Here is a 17,710-nt window from a genome sequence, read left to right as displayed (position 1 = left end):
TGGTGGTGGTATTGTTAAAAGAATGTAGAGCTTTTGTTTCTTCTTCTTTTCAATTATCTGTCCATTTTTTTAAGTGTGGTGAAATCCACATAACCTAAAATTTACCGTTTCAGCCATTTGTAAGTATATAGTTTCTCAGTGGCATTACATACATTCACATTGCATTTAACCCACCACTACCATCTCCCGGGTTAGTTCTTCGCATTGTAAATATAGTTTTAAACCCAGGCTTCCAGCATGTTCTTCATTTGTTAAGGAAAGCTACAGAGCGGTTCCTTATTTGTTAATGGGATTTTTTTTTCCTTTTAATGTCTGCCTATTCTACAGTTGTAGTAGCCAAGTCACCAAAATTAAATCTCTAACCCAGAATCATTCAGTTACCTAGTAAGAAAACCCCAGTCTCCACCAGTCATGTGGCTTCCTGAGTAATTAATCCACTTCTTAAAAATATTTGCCCAAGTAGCGGGACACTGAAAAATAATACGTAGTAGCTGACTTTGGCGGGGGTTGGGGGGGCATTTAACATGCACACATAACATCTCACTCATTTCATCCTTACAGCAATCCTAGAGGTAGACACCTTGTCCTCCTCATTTTACAGAGGAGAAAGTGAGGCACAGAAAGGTTAGATAGCTTGGTCTGCCATTTGGTAAGAGGCTGAGCTGGGATTTAAACCTTAGTAATCTGGCTCAAGCCCATGCCATTAAAGGAAATTCAGCCCAGTGAGCTGTTTGAGGAATCTGTTCTTAAAAGAACTTCCTTATGCTGCATGTGGAACCGCGTATGTCCTTCTCTTCCTCTCCCAGCAACAGAAGTTACATGTTTCACCTTCAAAGCAAGCAACTTGCAACTAATATATGAAGCAATAGCCATTTGAGTCAGTTCTCCAAACCTCCTCTATTTTTCCGAGTAGAAGAAACACTCTGCATTGAAGCTTTCCCATGATCATGATAAAGCCAAAAAGTTTCAAGCGCTAAATATGAAAATCCTCTTGTTATTTTAAGTATTTTGACAGTGAACTACATGGAAACTCAAGAATGAGTTTCACCAAATAGTAAGACAAAGAAGAGAAAGTAGTGGCAAAAAAGAAGCAGTTTTCTTTCTAATCTCTTTTCTTAGAAAAATGACATTTGTGAAAAGATAAAAAGAAGCCCTAGTTACTTACTCATCTGTATACATCAGTACTTTACTCACTGTTCAGCTTGTAGTTTTTATTATTATTTTATTTGGGGGGGTGAATAATTGAGTTTGTATTTATTTACTTATCTTTAATGGGGGTACCGGGGGTTGAACCCAGGACCTTGTGCTTGCTAGGCATGCACTGTACCACTGAGCTGTACCCTCCCCACTAGCCTGTAGCTTTTAATAAATACTATGCCTCCTTGTCTTGGTAAGGAGAACATGGAAATATTTTGGAGTCATAAGGAGCCTTAGAAAATACCTGGCTCTGCCCTCCTGTTTGCCAGTACGAAGAATGATACTCTAAGTGATAAAGTGACTTAACCAAAGGCCAAATAGCTTCTTAACAAAATTTCTGGATTTAGATCCAAGTTTCCTGACATCTTATAGGCTGTCTCCCCAAAAGAGCAGGGGGACAGGGATAATAAAGCTGTTCCTTTACCCTTTTTGGTTGTTAATCTTCACATCCCTGACTGGTTACAGTCCAGCTCAACTTTCAGATATTTACTTGACAGATAATGAAAAGATACTATCGGACTATGGGACGACCTTTGTTACAGCATGGAAGAATACTCACAACTACAGGGTCTGGAACAGCAACAAGCATCCAGCACTTGCAGAAATAAATCCGAAGTAAGCACACCCTCTGAAGGTTGACGTACATTAAAATGGTTGACTTCCTAAGAGTACCACGTAAAGAGTACCATGTAAAGAAAATCATATCTTAACTGATGATACTGTGAATATGTTCAAGAATCTCCTTAAGTAAAGTTGTTTAAAAAAAAAAAAAAAAAAGGCTCCCAGGTGCAGAGAAGCAGCTGAAAACTGCTCCCCTATTCACACTTCTTAGCCAGCAAGCACAAGGTATTTTGGAAGCACTAACATTTCTTCCATCTTCTAGCATAATTCAGAGATGAAGTCCTGGCACGTGGGGATGCTCACACATCATAGTCCTTCCCTCCTGTTTCCTGGATCTGTGCCGTAGCAGAATGGTCAAGCAAGATAGAAGCCTTGAGGGAAATACCACTGGTTAAAACTGAGAGGCTGTTTTAAAACATGAAGTGTGAACAACCAAAGTTGATATTTGAATTCCTAGATACGCAGTCAAATCCGATGCAGTTTCCATATCAGATTCTAAGGTCCAGCAAAACTTAATACCTGACATAATATCAAATGCTGACTGGACAAAGACTTTATTCCGTGAAAGGCATTTAAACGTGCTGTGAAATTGGGACCATTAAGAAATAATACCATCTTTGCGTAAATGGGCAGGTAGAGTTGAAGGAGATCAATTTGATAAAATTGTACATCCTGGGAACTTATTTTCTCAGTTAAAAGGTTAAAATGTTTGATTTTTTTTTATGATACAAGCATATACTCAACGTTTGTTTTCTTTTGTATTTTAAACTTCTTGGTGAGAATCAAACAAAAATCAACTTTGTATTGACTACTATATTTGTTTGGGAACTAGGGTTAACTTGGCTCGACTAGGGGTGTGATTTAAGTGGTTCTAGAGAGGGTACTCCCTCTCCCCACACACACAATCCAGAAAATTAAGTCTTAGCAACTTACAGAAGGATCTGTAAGGATGATGTGGTTCAGCAGGCTATGGGAGAACATGTCTACAAAAATTTGTATCTATCAAGAAAAAATGACTAGGTTCAGCACCAATTTTGGTTAATTTAATCCTCATACTGGGCTGTAGCAGAAACCTATATTGCCATTTGAATGTGGTAAAAACATAGAGAATTAAAAGACAAAAACCTCTTAATGGTATTAAATGAAAGAGCTAAGAGTTCAGTGTTCTCCCTCACTAACCACAAGGTCTGTGTCCTAAAGAGCGATGAAGAGAAACAGATGTGAGTTTGTTTGCCTGGTGGCACTGAGGCGGTGCTAGGGACAGAGTCCGCAGCACAACAAGCCGCCGGCTGGCCAGGCTCCTCCCCAGGGCTCTGACTGATAACCTAGTCAGCTCTTTACCTGGTCGCTGCATCCACTATATGCCTTATAACTGAACCAGCTCAACAGATTTTAATGCAAATTCATATAAGATTTAGCTGGAATGTGTTTTAAAGGATAGTAAAACAGTACTTTTAAGACTGTGTAAATAAATTGAGGTTATTTCAGTTGAAGAGAAAGCTAAAGAAGGACCAGAAAAAGTAAGTAGGGAAATTACACAAGTATGATAGTCAGCAGATTTTCAATATTTTCACCAAATTAAAAACAAGAAATGGTAGTCTTCGATTGTCATCAGGGGTTATAATTTAGACATATATTCAAAACTAACTGTAAGATTTGAGATCTGTGATACCCTTTCTTAAACTAACGACCAGAGAAGGCAGTCTTCTCTGACTTCCCTTAATAAGCAGCAGGCATAATTCTTACTTCAGACACAGCCTTTGCAGGAATCAAGAATGATTAACTCATCTCTTAATTCTTTCAATTGGCAATTCAGGAATCCAGAAAAAGAGAGGTGGTTACATACACTTAGTATGGTGAAAAAAGAAATTTATTGTCATTTTAAAAGTCGCAAATAATATTTTGATATTTTAATAAGTGGCTATAAATTTTATTATGGTCACCTTCTTTGTTAGACATTGACAGAGAGACCCCCAAGTATGAGATATGAATTTGAATGCTCACTGACTCCTTTTATAGTATAACTGATCAAATTGCTTGATTTTTGTATATACTTTTCATCTTTTGTGAGTGTGTATGTGTGTGTGTGTGTATATATATTTAGTTTATAATTTATATAAATACATTTATATTTAATGGAGGCACTGGGGGTTGAACCCAGGATCTTGTACCTACTAAGAACGTTGTCTACCACTGAGCTATTTATTGCCTTCCCCACTCCCTTTTGTATATTTTTAAGATGTACATTTCAAGTTACTTTTCTTATAAAACGTATAGATTTTACTGATCCATTTACAAATCTTCCTATGACCAATAGCACATATTTATAAGATGGCCAGAATCTGTTCACAGCTGAGGCCAGAGTCAGTGAGCCTGACTATGCCAGGAGCTTTTTTTTAAAATGTTGGTGCTTGGGCCCAACCCCAGGCCAGAAAAAGAAGAACATTAGGGTCGCACTTAGACAAACCAGCCCCACCCAAGAAAAAAGCACACCTATTGTACAAACAAGGAAATAAGTTCAGAAGGGTTCCCATAACTGTAAGTGGAGAGCTGTGATCAAAGCCCCGTTTCCTATACCACGTTCGGAGCACCACCACCCGGCTCAGTCACCCCCGCAAGGTTTCCTGATACTTCCTTGAGATAACTCTGTTGCAGTTTTATTGGTGAAATACTCATAGCCTAAACTCAAACTTTTGTTTTACAGCCATCCTTTCCAAGGCCAGTACTCAGTGTCAGACATGAAGTTAAGATTCTCACAGTGAGTATTTAGAGAAAATAAATACTAGGAACATTCTTACGACTGAATTTATGCCATGTGTTTCGTTGCTAATTGGGAATTGTTTTTCTCCACTTCACAGACTTGTGCTGCAAATAGTAACCAAATATGTGTATAACATTCTCAAGCTCAGCAGTGTGTATGTTTCAAAGTGAAAACACTGCTGTTTCATGGAGAATGGTGTGAACTAATAGCAGGATCTGCCATTTTTATTCTGGTGAAGAAACTTTAGCAAATTATGACCGTACTGCTCTGTTACCAGAGAATTAACCATACATCCTTATGTCCTCACCACTTTTTGGCTCATCTGCATATTCTAACAGAATTTTCTGAAAATTCCCATGCTTAAAATGTTAGTAAATTAATTGATACGTAACAAATAATAAATAACTTAGCTTCTTTTCTCAATAATTCTGATTGAGGGGATCGTTATAGAGTGGTTAATGTGTATGTGAGAGATTTTGTTTTAATTGTACTTAACATTTCTTTCCTTTACTCAGTTCTGTTCAAAACAGTGAACGGGGCAAAAAAATTGGAAACGTCATGGTCACAACGAGCCGGAACGTTGTACAAACAGGAAAAGCTGTTGGTAAGGCATGTCTTAGACAGGAACAGATTGGAATCATAACACATCTCTTCTCTATCCTCAATGTGTCATTGATAGAAACAAAGTTGTAGAGATCTGTGTATCACGTAATAATGCCGAATACAGAGGTTTTTGTTTTTAATTTTGGTCTTATTAATTTAAAAAAATTCTTGTGGTGCTAGATAATACCAAAGTATCTGCTGTTACCAGGATTCAAGCTTCACTGAAGTTTTCCCTCCATTCCCTGAGCTGCCCACAGTTCTTTGTAAGGAGTAGAGGGCCAGAATAGTAAAGCAGGCGTTAGGAGCTGCTGTCTTTTAAGGTAGTTTCGCACAATAAAGATCATCAGTGAAACCAACAGTTGTTTTTTTGAAAAGATCAACAATATTGGAAAAGGGGATGCCACTATAGATCTTACGGAAAATAAAAAGATGCTGGAGGGGGAGGGTATAGCTCAGTGGTAGAGTGCGTGCTTAGCATACACAAGGTCCTGGGTTCAATCCCCAGTACCTCCTCTAAAAATAAACATAATTACCTCCCCCACTGAAAAAAAAAAGAAAAAAAAAGATGATGGAATATTCTGGGTAATCGTAGGCTTTTTTTTTTTGACAATTTAGGTGAAATATACATATTCTTTGAAAGACTCAAATGGGCAAAACTGATGAAGTAAGGAAACAGAAAATCTAAATAGCCCTATATCTGTTAAATAAATTGAACTAAAAATTTAAAACTTGCCACAAGCTTTTAAATTTCAAAGCCTAGATGGCTTCACTTAATGAATTATGTCAAACATTTAAGGAATAATACTAATTTTACACAGACTCTTTCAGAAAGTGGTGGATGAGGTAATACTCCCAGTTCATTTGATGAGGCCAGTATTACCCTGATACCAAAGCCAGACAAATGGCAGCATGCTGTTGTATACACCCTTCCGTACCTAGCTTTTTTCACTTAGAATATTTTGAAGATTATTGCATATCCTTTATAAAGAAATTTTTTGTTCCTTTTCTATATTTTTAACTTTTTATATTATTTCAAATTTAAAGAAATGGTGTAACAGTATTCAGAGAACTCCCAGTTATCTCAGATTCACCAATTTACATTTTGCCATATTTGCTTTTTTGTCTCATCAATATTAAATATAGTACCCGTCTCCTTCCTTCACTCCTGAGAGAGGTTGACTAACCCATACTGAACACAGTTCAAAAGCCCCACAACTCAGGGATCTCTGTGCAGAGGTCCTTGTAGCTCTAACTTTCTGTATCCCTAGAGATAGACAGGGTAAGAGAATTACTGCTCCGACTCAGCTTAGAAGACAGACACAGGGCACACAGCCCTACCACGAGGTTCATTTTATTACAAGGAAGTGAAATTGATATATAAGCATTTATTTCCATACAATACATTTTACTTATTTTGAATTGTTACTTTCTGATAGAAAAATTCGACTTTATCATAGGCAAGTGATGTCGATTGTTAATTTTTAGTGATGCTGCTGCTATTTAAATTCTAAGGCTTGTTCTCTCCTTCCACACTACCCTCTCCAAGAATAGGGGGAATATATAATTCAACTTAAATAATTTCATTGTAACATCAACTTTGGAGATAATGCTCTTTAAAACGAAACAGACCTGAGGCAGATAGAGCTCTGTGTGTCTTCATTTGATGTAACATCGTTTTAGTTGACAAAAGCAAATTTTCCTAAAGCAGCCTAACAGCTCTTCCCTATGTAGGTGTTTCTCAATTATCAACTTGGATTTAGAGTACAGGGAGCACATAGGACTTTTTCAGTTCCCCAAGTCATTCCGCTGGACAGCCCATGTTGAGAACCACTGGCCTAGCACAGTGGGTATTAGAGAAAGAGTTTGCTAAATACTTGCAAAGTGCTTAGGTGTGGAGGCTCTTACACCCAGACATTATCCAGGTTCCTATAGACATTCCCATGGTAAGGGATTATTTTGAAACTAGAAATGTAAATTGTATTTTAGTAACCTTTTTACCATATTGATGTATTGCAGTTTATTAACATATATTAATTATTAATATTAGTTATTCACTGCCACTTAATGAGAGTGAAGACATTTTTCCTTTTGTTTTTCCCCTCCTTTCCATTCAGGCCAGTCGGTCGGAGGAGCTTTTTCCAGTGCAAAGACAGCTATGTCTTCATGGCTTTCTACCTTCACCAGTTCCACTCCCCAGAGTCTCACTGAGCCGCCCGATGGGAAGCCCTGAGGCAGCCGCCCAGAAGCTGCCGTCACTTTCTTAGGTTTAAGCGTTCCCTGTCTGTCTGCTGCTCCCAGACTGTTCTTCATCAGCCGCAGGTCCACAGCAGGGGACCGATACGTCACATTGTTTACATGGATGGTTGCCCTCTGTCTAAGTAAATGTCACGAGATGCTGAAAAGATGAGATCGCAGCCGTAGCAGGGATGGCTTCCCAGGTTGGAGTTTAAATTGACTACTTTTATTTCAGTCTGAGCCTGATTAAAACACCCAGTGAACATTCTAATGAATTTTGAGTTCCAATGTTAAACGTTTATTTACTTGAGAAGTTTTTTACTAAACGTAAATTGTGTTGTTTTCCTGTTTAAATATCCAGATGGTCGCTGTAATTTATATGTGCTAAAATTAAGTTATATTACTATTTTGATTTCTCTAAAATGGTCCCTAAAATGTGTTTACAAAGTTATTATTTTGCTGGATTATATGATGATTTTTCTGCTTGTTGGTTTTCTACACACAAAAAAACGTTCATCAATTAACTTCTTCCTAGAAATGTGAAAGTCAGAGGTGGTAGTTCTAAGGATGCAGTGTTTTAATTCATTCTTTCCCAATCCTAAGCACGTGCTTTGAGGTGCCAAGGAGTGTCACTATGCTTTCTTGTTCTCCCTCATTGTTCCAGTAAGTGTGCAAAGAAGGAACATGGTGTCAGTTACACCTGTGCTCAAGCAGTTTAACACGAATGTGTATTTAGGGCATGAGACTTTTAAAGACCTAGGTGTCAGCTCTGTCAACACTAGTCACGTTGCAATCTTTACACGCATTTTTTAACCCAGAGTTTGTGCCTTCTATTTCTTCTTTTGAACAGTTTTCCATTGGGTGTTTACAGACTTATAGGTCTTTTCTTAGCCACTCTTCATAAAGCTTTTCAAGGCACTTGGCCTTCCTACTTCCCTGATGGAAAATCCCCTGTAATCAGGCTCTACCCTCTTCTAAAGCTGTTTATAAAAGAAAAGATGATCTGTACATATTAAATAGAAATCTCGTCTTAGCTCATGTTTAGAAAAGCAAGAGGCAAGAGAAGAAAACTACAGCCGTGGCATCAGTCTTGTTTCATGAATGTCACCCGGCCTCATTTCAGACCCGCACGTGTGTGCTCGCTACTGGAGGCATTTGCACAGCGGGACCTCGTGAGCTGCAGGCCCAGCTCTCCTTTGCTTTTCGAGGGGACTTTGAATGGGTGTTCTCAGGGAGTACTTACAGGGGACAGAATGCCTTTTCAGTGACAGAGGGTACTTTGAAAATACATTGTGAATATAATCTACATGTGATTTAAGAGTATTGAGAAAATAAGGGGCCTAATTAGGGGAGGTGCTTGATTATATTTGATTTATCCTTTAAGAAATATTTTGTATAAGCACTACTAGGGCATGTGAAATGAACATAGGGACATAATCTAAATATCCCTAAAAATTTTACAATTTGTGTTTTAACACAAGTCTTGCAATTCTAAAAGCATACTTCCCTTTGAGTATAATCTCAAGAATTCATTGACAATAAAGGGCTTATTGGAGAACTCCATTAATTCCACTTCTGCTAGGAAAGTTAACTTTCTCAGGAAATATTATTTAAAGAGAAAGAAGTAGTACTAAGCAAAACTTTAAAGGGTACTTTAATCAGTGTTGCACTGAGACTAACATCTCGTCATTTCATGAGGCCACATCATTAGATAGAGTGTGATAGTGTATAGTGTGCAATTGTCCACCGCCAGGTGTCCCCGGTGCTAAGAGCACCGTGAGGGGTCAGCCTTCAGTTTGTATGGCTTGTGTGCCTGGGGTCAGCTCTCATCTCTCACTAATCAAAGCAGTCCACTCCATTTTGGAATCCACTTTGGAATGTCACTGAAATAAAAATAGTTGTATATGAAATTTAATTTTGCTTCAGTATCACTTGTTCCCTGTTTTAATATACACTTTAATTGAATTTTCTATTAATGTTTCCAGCTCAACTCTTGGTCATTTAACTGGTTTTCAACATAAAATGAGTATCTCAGAAGATAGAATTTTTTCATAGAAATGGTCAAAAGACCATAACTGTATTTCCTTCAGGTTCTGGGAGGTATGGGCGTCTTCAGGGAGGTCCAGCTATTATGTTGTTGGCAGGGGCCCAGGGCAGCCAGCACAGATGAGGGCAGAAAGTCTGGCCTCTAGTCCTGGGAACCTACGTGCTTCAGGTTTGGGTTCCGGGCTCCAGTGCAGAGGCTGGACCAGAAGCACTGGGCTCCTCCCGTCACTGGCTCTGTGAGCCATTGCGGCCAATGCTGGTGGGGCCGTCTTCGGGCAGTGAAGGTGTGTGCTGTGGTTGGCCACGCTGGCTCCAGTGCTTTTGTCTGCGAACTGATTGTGTACAACTGAGGGAGCTGGGGTCAGCCAGGCTTCTTCAGAGTGTGCCAGGCACACAGACTGAATCCCCAGCTTGATGGAGACCTTGCTGCTGTCCAGGTGACTTAAAAATAGTGTTTGGAAAAAGTTGCTGGTGTGCTTTGATTCCTACTAGACACTATGATGATGATGACATAGGTAAAGGAAAGAGGGTTAAAGCTAGCCCAGGTGTCCAGGGCTAGGTGAATAGAAAAAGTTGCATGTCAAACTATGGCTTAGAGTTAATTTTGCATCTCCATTTGGCTCACATAACCAATATGAATAGTGTGTCCCCAAAACTATTAGTGATTTACCAGCCCCCTGACATAATTCTCTTCTACTTTTTGCTGTAAGAAACACAGCAGCAGTATCTTTGGGCAGCGAATCAGAGCATATGATGTGATTTCCTCAACCTTGCTTTTCATATTAAGTGTTGAATTTTTTTTTAATAATTTACCTGGAAAGGCAGGGAGAAAGCAAATAAAGAAGAGAGAGAATTGAGAAGTTATTATGCAACTGAGAGACAAGGTCCTTAACATCTGAATGCATGTATTTGAAGAGCAATATTAAGTATGCTAAAGGTTATAAGAATTCTTTTACAAAGAAGTTAGACTTTTAATCTGCTAGTTACAAGTTTTAAAATGAAGCTATAACTTTATCTCCCTGGCAGGCAGGGGTTTGTTTTGTTTTGGTTTGTTTTATGGAAGTTCCGGCCAGTGGTCCTTTTCCCTCAGGCTCGGTGATGAGTTTGGGGGCGCTTAGCCCAGGAAGGGGCCGTGGACTGATCCTGCACCCCTTGAACTTTCATCTGCTTCAGCAGTTTGGGAAAGTAGCTCATTAGGATGTTGGCCACTAAACATTGCCTGTTTTGTTTGTTTTCCCTCAATTTTTGATTGTGGTAAAATATACATAGCATGAAATGTGCTGTTTTAACCATTTTCAAGTGTGCACTTAAGTGGTATGAAGTGCGTTCTTATGTGCAACTATCACCGCCATCCATCTCCAGAACTGTTCTCATCTTACAAAACTGGTTGGAGAGGCTGGGACTCTTGAGATGACATTTGCATGCTCTGACTGACCGGAAGTGGCCTGGCATTCATGGCCTTCCCACCCAGTTCCGTGCCAGCCTCTGAACGCGATGGGGAACGCAGCCCTCGTTTCTAGAAGGAGATTGTCATTCCACGTAGCACAGTGTGCCACTAGGGGTTTTTTCATTCCAAGTCTTTGGACCTCATAGCATTGGAATTGTTTTTTAAATAATTTCCAACATTCCATAAATATTTGTCAAGGACAAAGAAAAGGAATGTGGATCTTTATTCTTCTCATATAAATAACTTTGTACACATGACTTCCTGCTTTCGTGTGGAGAAGAAACTAGCTCCCTTGTATGGCAGCTGCAAAATCAGAAGGCTGTGCACGTTATTATAAGGGGTTGAATATATTTTGTAAAACTCTAATGCATTTGTATTTCTGTGCTGTTCTAAAGATTACCTTTTTACTTATATTAAAGATATAGAAACTATATATTTAAATCATGTAAATGGGACACAGTGTAGGGATTTTCCTCAATCTTATTTTCCATCAGCTTCTCACACACACACACACAAGTATGCTGCTCAAATTTTTTTGTGTGCAATATAAACATTTGAACATTTCAGTCAAGTACTGAGCCAGAAAGGGTAATTGAAGTTTTTAGAAAACGTATGTGCTTAGAAAATACTTTGTTTTCTTGAAATACTAATAATTTTTAGCTGGAAAAATAGGACTAAGACTTAAGTGTCTCAGGCCACTTGGTCACTGGTTCCTAAATTTAGGAAGCATTTGATTAACAAGCTGGTGGAGGCATTTAGTTGTTACAGAAATAGTTTAAGTACTTGAGATTGAAGGCTTTTCACAAAACCTTTCTAAGAAAGTTTAGCTTAGAAATCTTAGAAAGTTTTCTAAGGAAGGTTAGCTGTGGCACACGTTGTGATCGGAAACGCAGTTTCTCTTTGCTCTTGTAGTTTGATGATTTGTACTAGTTCTTTGTTTCCGTTGTCATTTGTTTTTTAAAAATGTTAAAATTATAAATCACGTCTAATACTGAATTGTAAAACTTCTACTGTATCTTTATTTTAAGGAAAAATGAGAATAAAATTATCCGATTTGTCCTGCATACAGTGTGCTTGGCCTGCCTTTCTAGAAGTCCCCTTCATGGTGTCACTGTGGTTTCTGGCCAGCTTCGCAGTTGGACAGCGGGGCCAGCTTTGTTTATTGAGAAACCAGCAGAACTAGAGGACTCATTGCTTTTTTTCACTCTGTCATTTTGAAATTGCTTACAGTGGTGCTTCCGTTTGTCAGGTGGTGACCCCCCCCCCCCGTAGGAGCCCCTTAGGTTCTGTGCACACTAAGTGCCCAGCATGTACAAAGTATAACCAGAGGTTGGTCCTGCAGTAACATCTTGTCACATGCTCACTGACAGGAACCCCCAGGGGAATAGGACATTGTCGAGAGCACCCCATGTTTCCATCTGGACTGGTAAGCTTCAAAATAGCTTTGACATTTCCACTCTGGACTCTGAGCACATTTTCATATCTTTCCATGTACTGTGGTTTCCTTACAGCTGATCTACACAACAGCTTCCCAGAAGGAGCCAAACGTCTTTGCCCCTGGAAGGGTGTGCTTCCTTGAGTGCAGGCTTCAGTTTAAGGCACCAGACTTGCTATGACATGGACCGGTGCCACCTGGAGCTGACCCTGCTGGCATCCCCCTTTTCCCAGAACCTGTTCCAGCTGCGCTTCAGACTCTGTCACGGTGAGATCATGTTCCCCATCATCTCCCGGGGCAGAGCTGCCTGCTCTTCCTGACAGGATGGGAGTTGCAGTTATTGAATCTGGCCACATCCAGAGGGGATGGGATTATGGTTCCAGGGGACGACCCTTTGTGAAGGGCTTACCTCCTGGGGTGATTACAGGGGTGGAGAACCGCCCTGCATCAGCACTGGTCTTTCCAAGTTCACAGTCGTCAAATCCCCAACCAACCTTGAGTCGCCTGACTGACAGCCGCCTCCAGACCAGTCTAGTCATCCAGCCCATAATCACATGCTTGGTGTGACCTTGGTGTGACTGTGGCTTCAGAAGCCAGGGGATCCCCGGGGTGGGAGAGCAGAGTGGTTATGCTCTTTGCTCTTGATCCCATGAGCACCTATTTTTGGAACCACTGACATCCCGACATATCACAGAAACTAAGAATCAGGTATTTTTTAATGTGCAAGTTTTATCCTTCACTAGACCTGGCTTCACTCCTGGTGCACATAGGCGTGAGCTGAATCTGGGAAAATGATGAAAGCCACTTAATAAAATGCTGATGTTTGTTGAAGCGAGGAGATGAGTTCACAGGGGTTAGACTATTCTGGTTTTGTGTATGTTTGAGCATTTCTGTAATGAAAAGCTAAAAACTCCTTGCTAGTCATTAAGCAGCTCTGCTGGTGAGGAAAAGGCTCTGCCCCCTGGCCCCCCACCAGCACCACTGCTCTTTCATTTTCCTGCATGTCCCTGTCCTGGCAGTACTCGTAAATGGCTGTAGGGAATTCTGAAGGCTTTGGTCAGGGTCTCAGCATCAAATCAGTGTGTCTGCCAGTCCTCTCCTCACCTTGTCCTTGTAAAGGAGAATCTCTAGAGTTACCTTTAGAATGGTAGGGCAAGGAAGGAACAGAAAAATGAGTTTTTAAAAAAGTTTGTCATTCAGTCACTAAATTCTCACTGTTCTTCCTCAGTAACACGTCTCAGCTCCATCTCTTTCTTCACCTCCTGGTCTGTTATGCCTCAGCCTTTACTGGTTCCCCTGTTTCCAGCCCGCCCTACCCCACACACCCAGTTCATCTCCCTAAAACATTCAGGTATTTTTAATTGTCACTTTGCTGCATGGTAACCCTCCATGTCTACTTCGTTTTTGTTTTTCTTTTTTCTTTTTCCATGTCTACTTATCTACAGAGTTAAATCCAGAGTCCTGAATCCGGTCCATAACACAGTAACTTACTTCCCAAGCTGCTCCTCTGACACCCTGGCCTCACGAGCGCCCCGGCCAATTGACACCTCTGCTGCGGTTGTGGAGAAGCATTATTGAAAGACCTCCTTCAAAGACACTAACTGGAAGTCAGCTCCAGCCTCTTGCTCTGCAAAATCCCCCTTGGGGCTACTTCGAGTCCTTTCTAAAATACTTGGACTCAGTCTTTACTGAGCACTACACAGATAGGTGCTTCCCGGTCTTGGAGAGTTTCAACTAGTAAAACTTAAGAAAGGGGAATGGGCAACTTAGTGTGAAACGCACACACAGAAAAGAGCGAGAAACCCTTCACACAACCAAGACCCAGGTAAGAAATAGAATATTGCCAGCACCTAAAAAGCCCCGTACCTTGTGTCTCTCCCAGATCATAGCTCCTCCTCCTCCAGAGGTATTTATTTGGTGCTATGATTTTTGAGATAAACATTTCTAACTTTTACCTTCTTCTATGTATGTGTGTATCCCAAACAGCATAGTTTATTTTCTGTCTGTAAACGTGTATAAGAAGAATCCAACCATTTGAATCATGTCTTTTCCTGCTTAATTTTGGTTTTAGGAGATCATTCTCTTTCACTGCTTTATATATAACACTGTCCCACTGTACGACGTCAGTGTCCTGCTGTAGCTGGACATTGACTTTCCGGTTTGAGGCTGATGTGAAGAGCAGTGCTGCTCAGATCCTTCTGGAAAGCACCTCCCAGTGCACCAGTGCGTGTTTTCTCTAGGGCATAACTGGGAGCAAAACTGCAGGGTTGTGGGAATACGTATGTCTTCAGCCTTTTTAGTTGATGCCAGCTTGTTTTTCAGGGGATGATAGCATTTTACCCTCCCACCAGCAGGGCATAAGAACGGCATTGTTCAGCGTTGTCTCCAATGTTTTCATGTCACCAGTAATTTAAATTTCTGCTGATCTGATGGGTGTGAGTGGTATCTCTTTGTGGGTGTTATTTTGCACTTACCTGTGTACTAATAAAGTTGAGTACTTTTAAAATTTTTTTATTTACCATTTAGATTTTGTGGAATGCCTGTTTATCTTTTACCCATTTTTCTATAGTTTTCTGTTTCTTATTTGCTTGAGTTTTAATTGTGTGTGTGTATGTAATATAAAGAGAGATTCTGGAGACTTACAAATTACATGTGTTGCAAATATCTCACTCTGTGACTTACCTCCTTTCTTTATGGTCTCTTGATGAATAGAGTTCTTAATGTAGTCAAATTCATTTTTCCTCTTAATGATTAGAGAAAATCATATCTTTCTGTGTTTTATTTTAGAAATTTTTCTACCTCAAGGTCATAAGGATATTAACTCTCTAGAATCTTCTAGAAGTTTTCGGTTTTGCCCTCCCTCACATTTAGGACTTTCTCCACTTGAAATTTCTTTCCTGATCCCATCCCTCCCCGCCAATATGGCTAGAAAGTTTTGACACTTCTTATTATGCCAAGTAAGGATTCTTGGACTTTTTTTTTTTCTAGTGGAGGTCCTGGGGATTGAACCCAGGGCCTCATGGATGCTAAGCATGTGCTCTACCACTGAGCTATTCCCTCCCCCAAGGAATCTTTTGAAACTACCTTCTCTTATCACTACCACTTCATAGATAGACATTTTAATACCAAAACATGGGAAGGGCATAGGGTCAGAGTAAAGGAGAAATCTTTAAATCAAATAATTAACTTTGAATTCTAACTAGTTTAATTTGTTCATATTTTTCTCATTTTGTTCCAGGCCCTGTGCCAGCTTTGCCTCAGCATGAGTTCATGTAGATGGATGAAAAAAACCTGTTTTTTTTACTTTGAAGGGCTGATGTTCTCCAAGTCTAACAATCACATATATGTCCAGGGTTTCCAGAACTGTCCTGGACAGCTGCAAACCCTAAGGGCTTACAACACTGCAACAGAGATTCACACTGGCCTCCAGAGATCCAGGATTTGCACATCTTTTTCTACTTGCTCTGGGAAGTGTCTCTTAAAACTAATTCAAGCCCTTCACACTGCATTTTAAACCCCCTTCTTCCCATCCAGTATTTGAGTGCCTACTGTGTACACACATAGTAAACACCACACACAAAGCAGGGGGATATGGACAGTTACCCTGGAGGGCAAGAGGCCAGGTCAAGGGGCAGCCCAGGTGTGTTTGAGCACAGCATGGTGGCCGGCTGCTGTTTGTCGGGCACAAGATGTCTCAACCCACTTAGGAGTGAGGTGGGGTTAGGGGAAGAGGCTGTTAGATACAGGGCTCCAGGCCACACACAGGCCAAGACTGGGAAGCAGCGCGTGTTCTTTGGTGTGGCTGGAACCTAATGGCCAGGGAGACGGGCAAGAGATGAAGCTGTAAAATAAGGTCATGTCAGGAAAGAAGTTGCCTGTCAGCCTGGCAGAGGGGATGGACGTGATCTAAAAGGCCAGGCAAAACCTTGAAGGGCTCCCCAAGGGCAAGTGGCAAGCTGGGTAGTACATTTAGAAGGTTCATTTTGGGCTGGAGCACCACTGCCTCTGCACAGCCCTCAGCTCGAAATTCAGTGATGTTTCTCTGAACCACCACCCCCTTTCCCTTCCTCAGTGGCCCAGTCACACAGCTTTCCAGAAGCTTTACATCTCATTTGGGCCCAAACAATAGGCCCCAGAACAAAATTCTTACGACCTGGCCCTCAGTCAAAAATCAGACACGCTGAGAACATGTGTTTTTCCTGGATTTCCCCAGCAGGTGGATTAGCGGGGCTCGTGAACGAAGAGCAACTCTGAAGTGATTGGCGATGTGGGGAGATCACGGAGGCCACTTCCGCATGTGTTGAAGTCACTCTTTTTGGCAAAGGAGAGACCCAAGAGGCACGGGCCACCACCACCGTGTTGATAACATTTAAGCGGGGTGGAACTCACTTTTTTCTTTATATAGTTTACAAGCAGAAAGGGAGTACTTTGTATATTCAAAAAATCCATCTGCAGTTAACCACTGGACTTTCATTTATATTCAGTCTAATCCGTGCAATTTTTATTCTGATAAACTATACTGGATGAGCCATATGCTCTGAGGAATGACAAGCCCAAAGTAGAACAGGAGATAATCTGAAAAGTAGCCTTTCCACCTGCTCCCCCGGCTCTGCCCTAGAACACGGTCACTCAGTGGCACTTCCTAGAGACACCCAGACAGGTTTCACCACACCACCCCCACGGCGGTAATCCTGAATTGATTCTTTGAACGAGATCATCCATGAGACAACACAGCCTCAGTGCCTTCAATAAATCACTCATTCCCACCGAATGCCTTAGAAATCTAAGTTCCCAGGGAAGGTTTTAAGAGATGAAGATAAATGGGTATTTTTTGTGTCACCCACTTGATGGTCATTTAAAAGCACATGGTCAGCAAGACTAAAATTTTGAAATCTTAACAAATTTTATAAACTTTAAAGTGTTTTCCCATTAGTGATAGATCCTGCATTTTGAGACTCATTTTTGAAACATTTCTGTTGTGTGCCATCAATTCCACATCTTTGACCATCTGGGTTTAATGAATCCTCAGAATGTTTCTTCTGGGGCCTTGTTGGAAATGAAGGGTACTACGCACTACTCTGGTTGGAAAAGGTGTGTTTTGTTTCCTTTTAAGTTGTCAAGTTAAATTCTGTCACTGTTCTTTGAAGAGCAGACTGTGTTTCCACAATTCCTAATACAATTCTTAGGGAATGCGGAATGGGTTTCCTAAATGGCCATTGTTGTTTATGGGAGCTGTGTCTCAGCTCCTAAAAGCCTGCATGTCAGAGAGCCAGAGTATGTACTGAAGTCTAGTAAAAAGGTGCTAGAGAACTGAAATGCTCCACATAACAGACACAAAAATGTGGTAACTTACAACTTGACAACT

The 17,710-nt window shown here is 40.6% G+C and overlaps 1 protein-coding gene across 2 annotated transcripts in view; it reads left to right on the top strand.

Annotated features, from left to right (window-relative positions):
* The window catches only part of AVL9 (AVL9 cell migration associated), a 46,511-nt gene extending 34,537 nt beyond the window's left edge, over nucleotides 1–11,974 (top strand). For both annotated transcript variants that reach the window (XM_010971584.3, XM_074367266.1), the window contains exons 13-16: nucleotides 1,695–1,812; nucleotides 4,523–4,576; nucleotides 5,095–5,183; nucleotides 7,297–11,974. In XM_010971584.3, coding sequence (XP_010969886.3) covers nucleotides 1,695–1,812; nucleotides 4,523–4,576; nucleotides 5,095–5,183; nucleotides 7,297–7,412 — 377 coding nt within the window. In that variant the 3' untranslated portion in view covers nucleotides 7,413–11,974. The remainder of the gene's footprint in view (nucleotides 1–1,694; nucleotides 1,813–4,522; nucleotides 4,577–5,094; nucleotides 5,184–7,296) is intronic.
* Nucleotides 11,975–17,710: the final 5,736 nt, after the last annotated feature.

Source organism: Camelus bactrianus, chromosome 7 (assembly GCF_048773025.1).
Source record: "Camelus bactrianus isolate YW-2024 breed Bactrian camel chromosome 7, ASM4877302v1, whole genome shotgun sequence".
Lineage (NCBI taxonomy): Eukaryota > Metazoa > Chordata > Mammalia > Artiodactyla > Camelidae > Camelus > Camelus bactrianus.
Note: the sequence above shows the minus strand (reverse complement) of the source record. Positions and strands in the feature narration are given on the sequence as shown.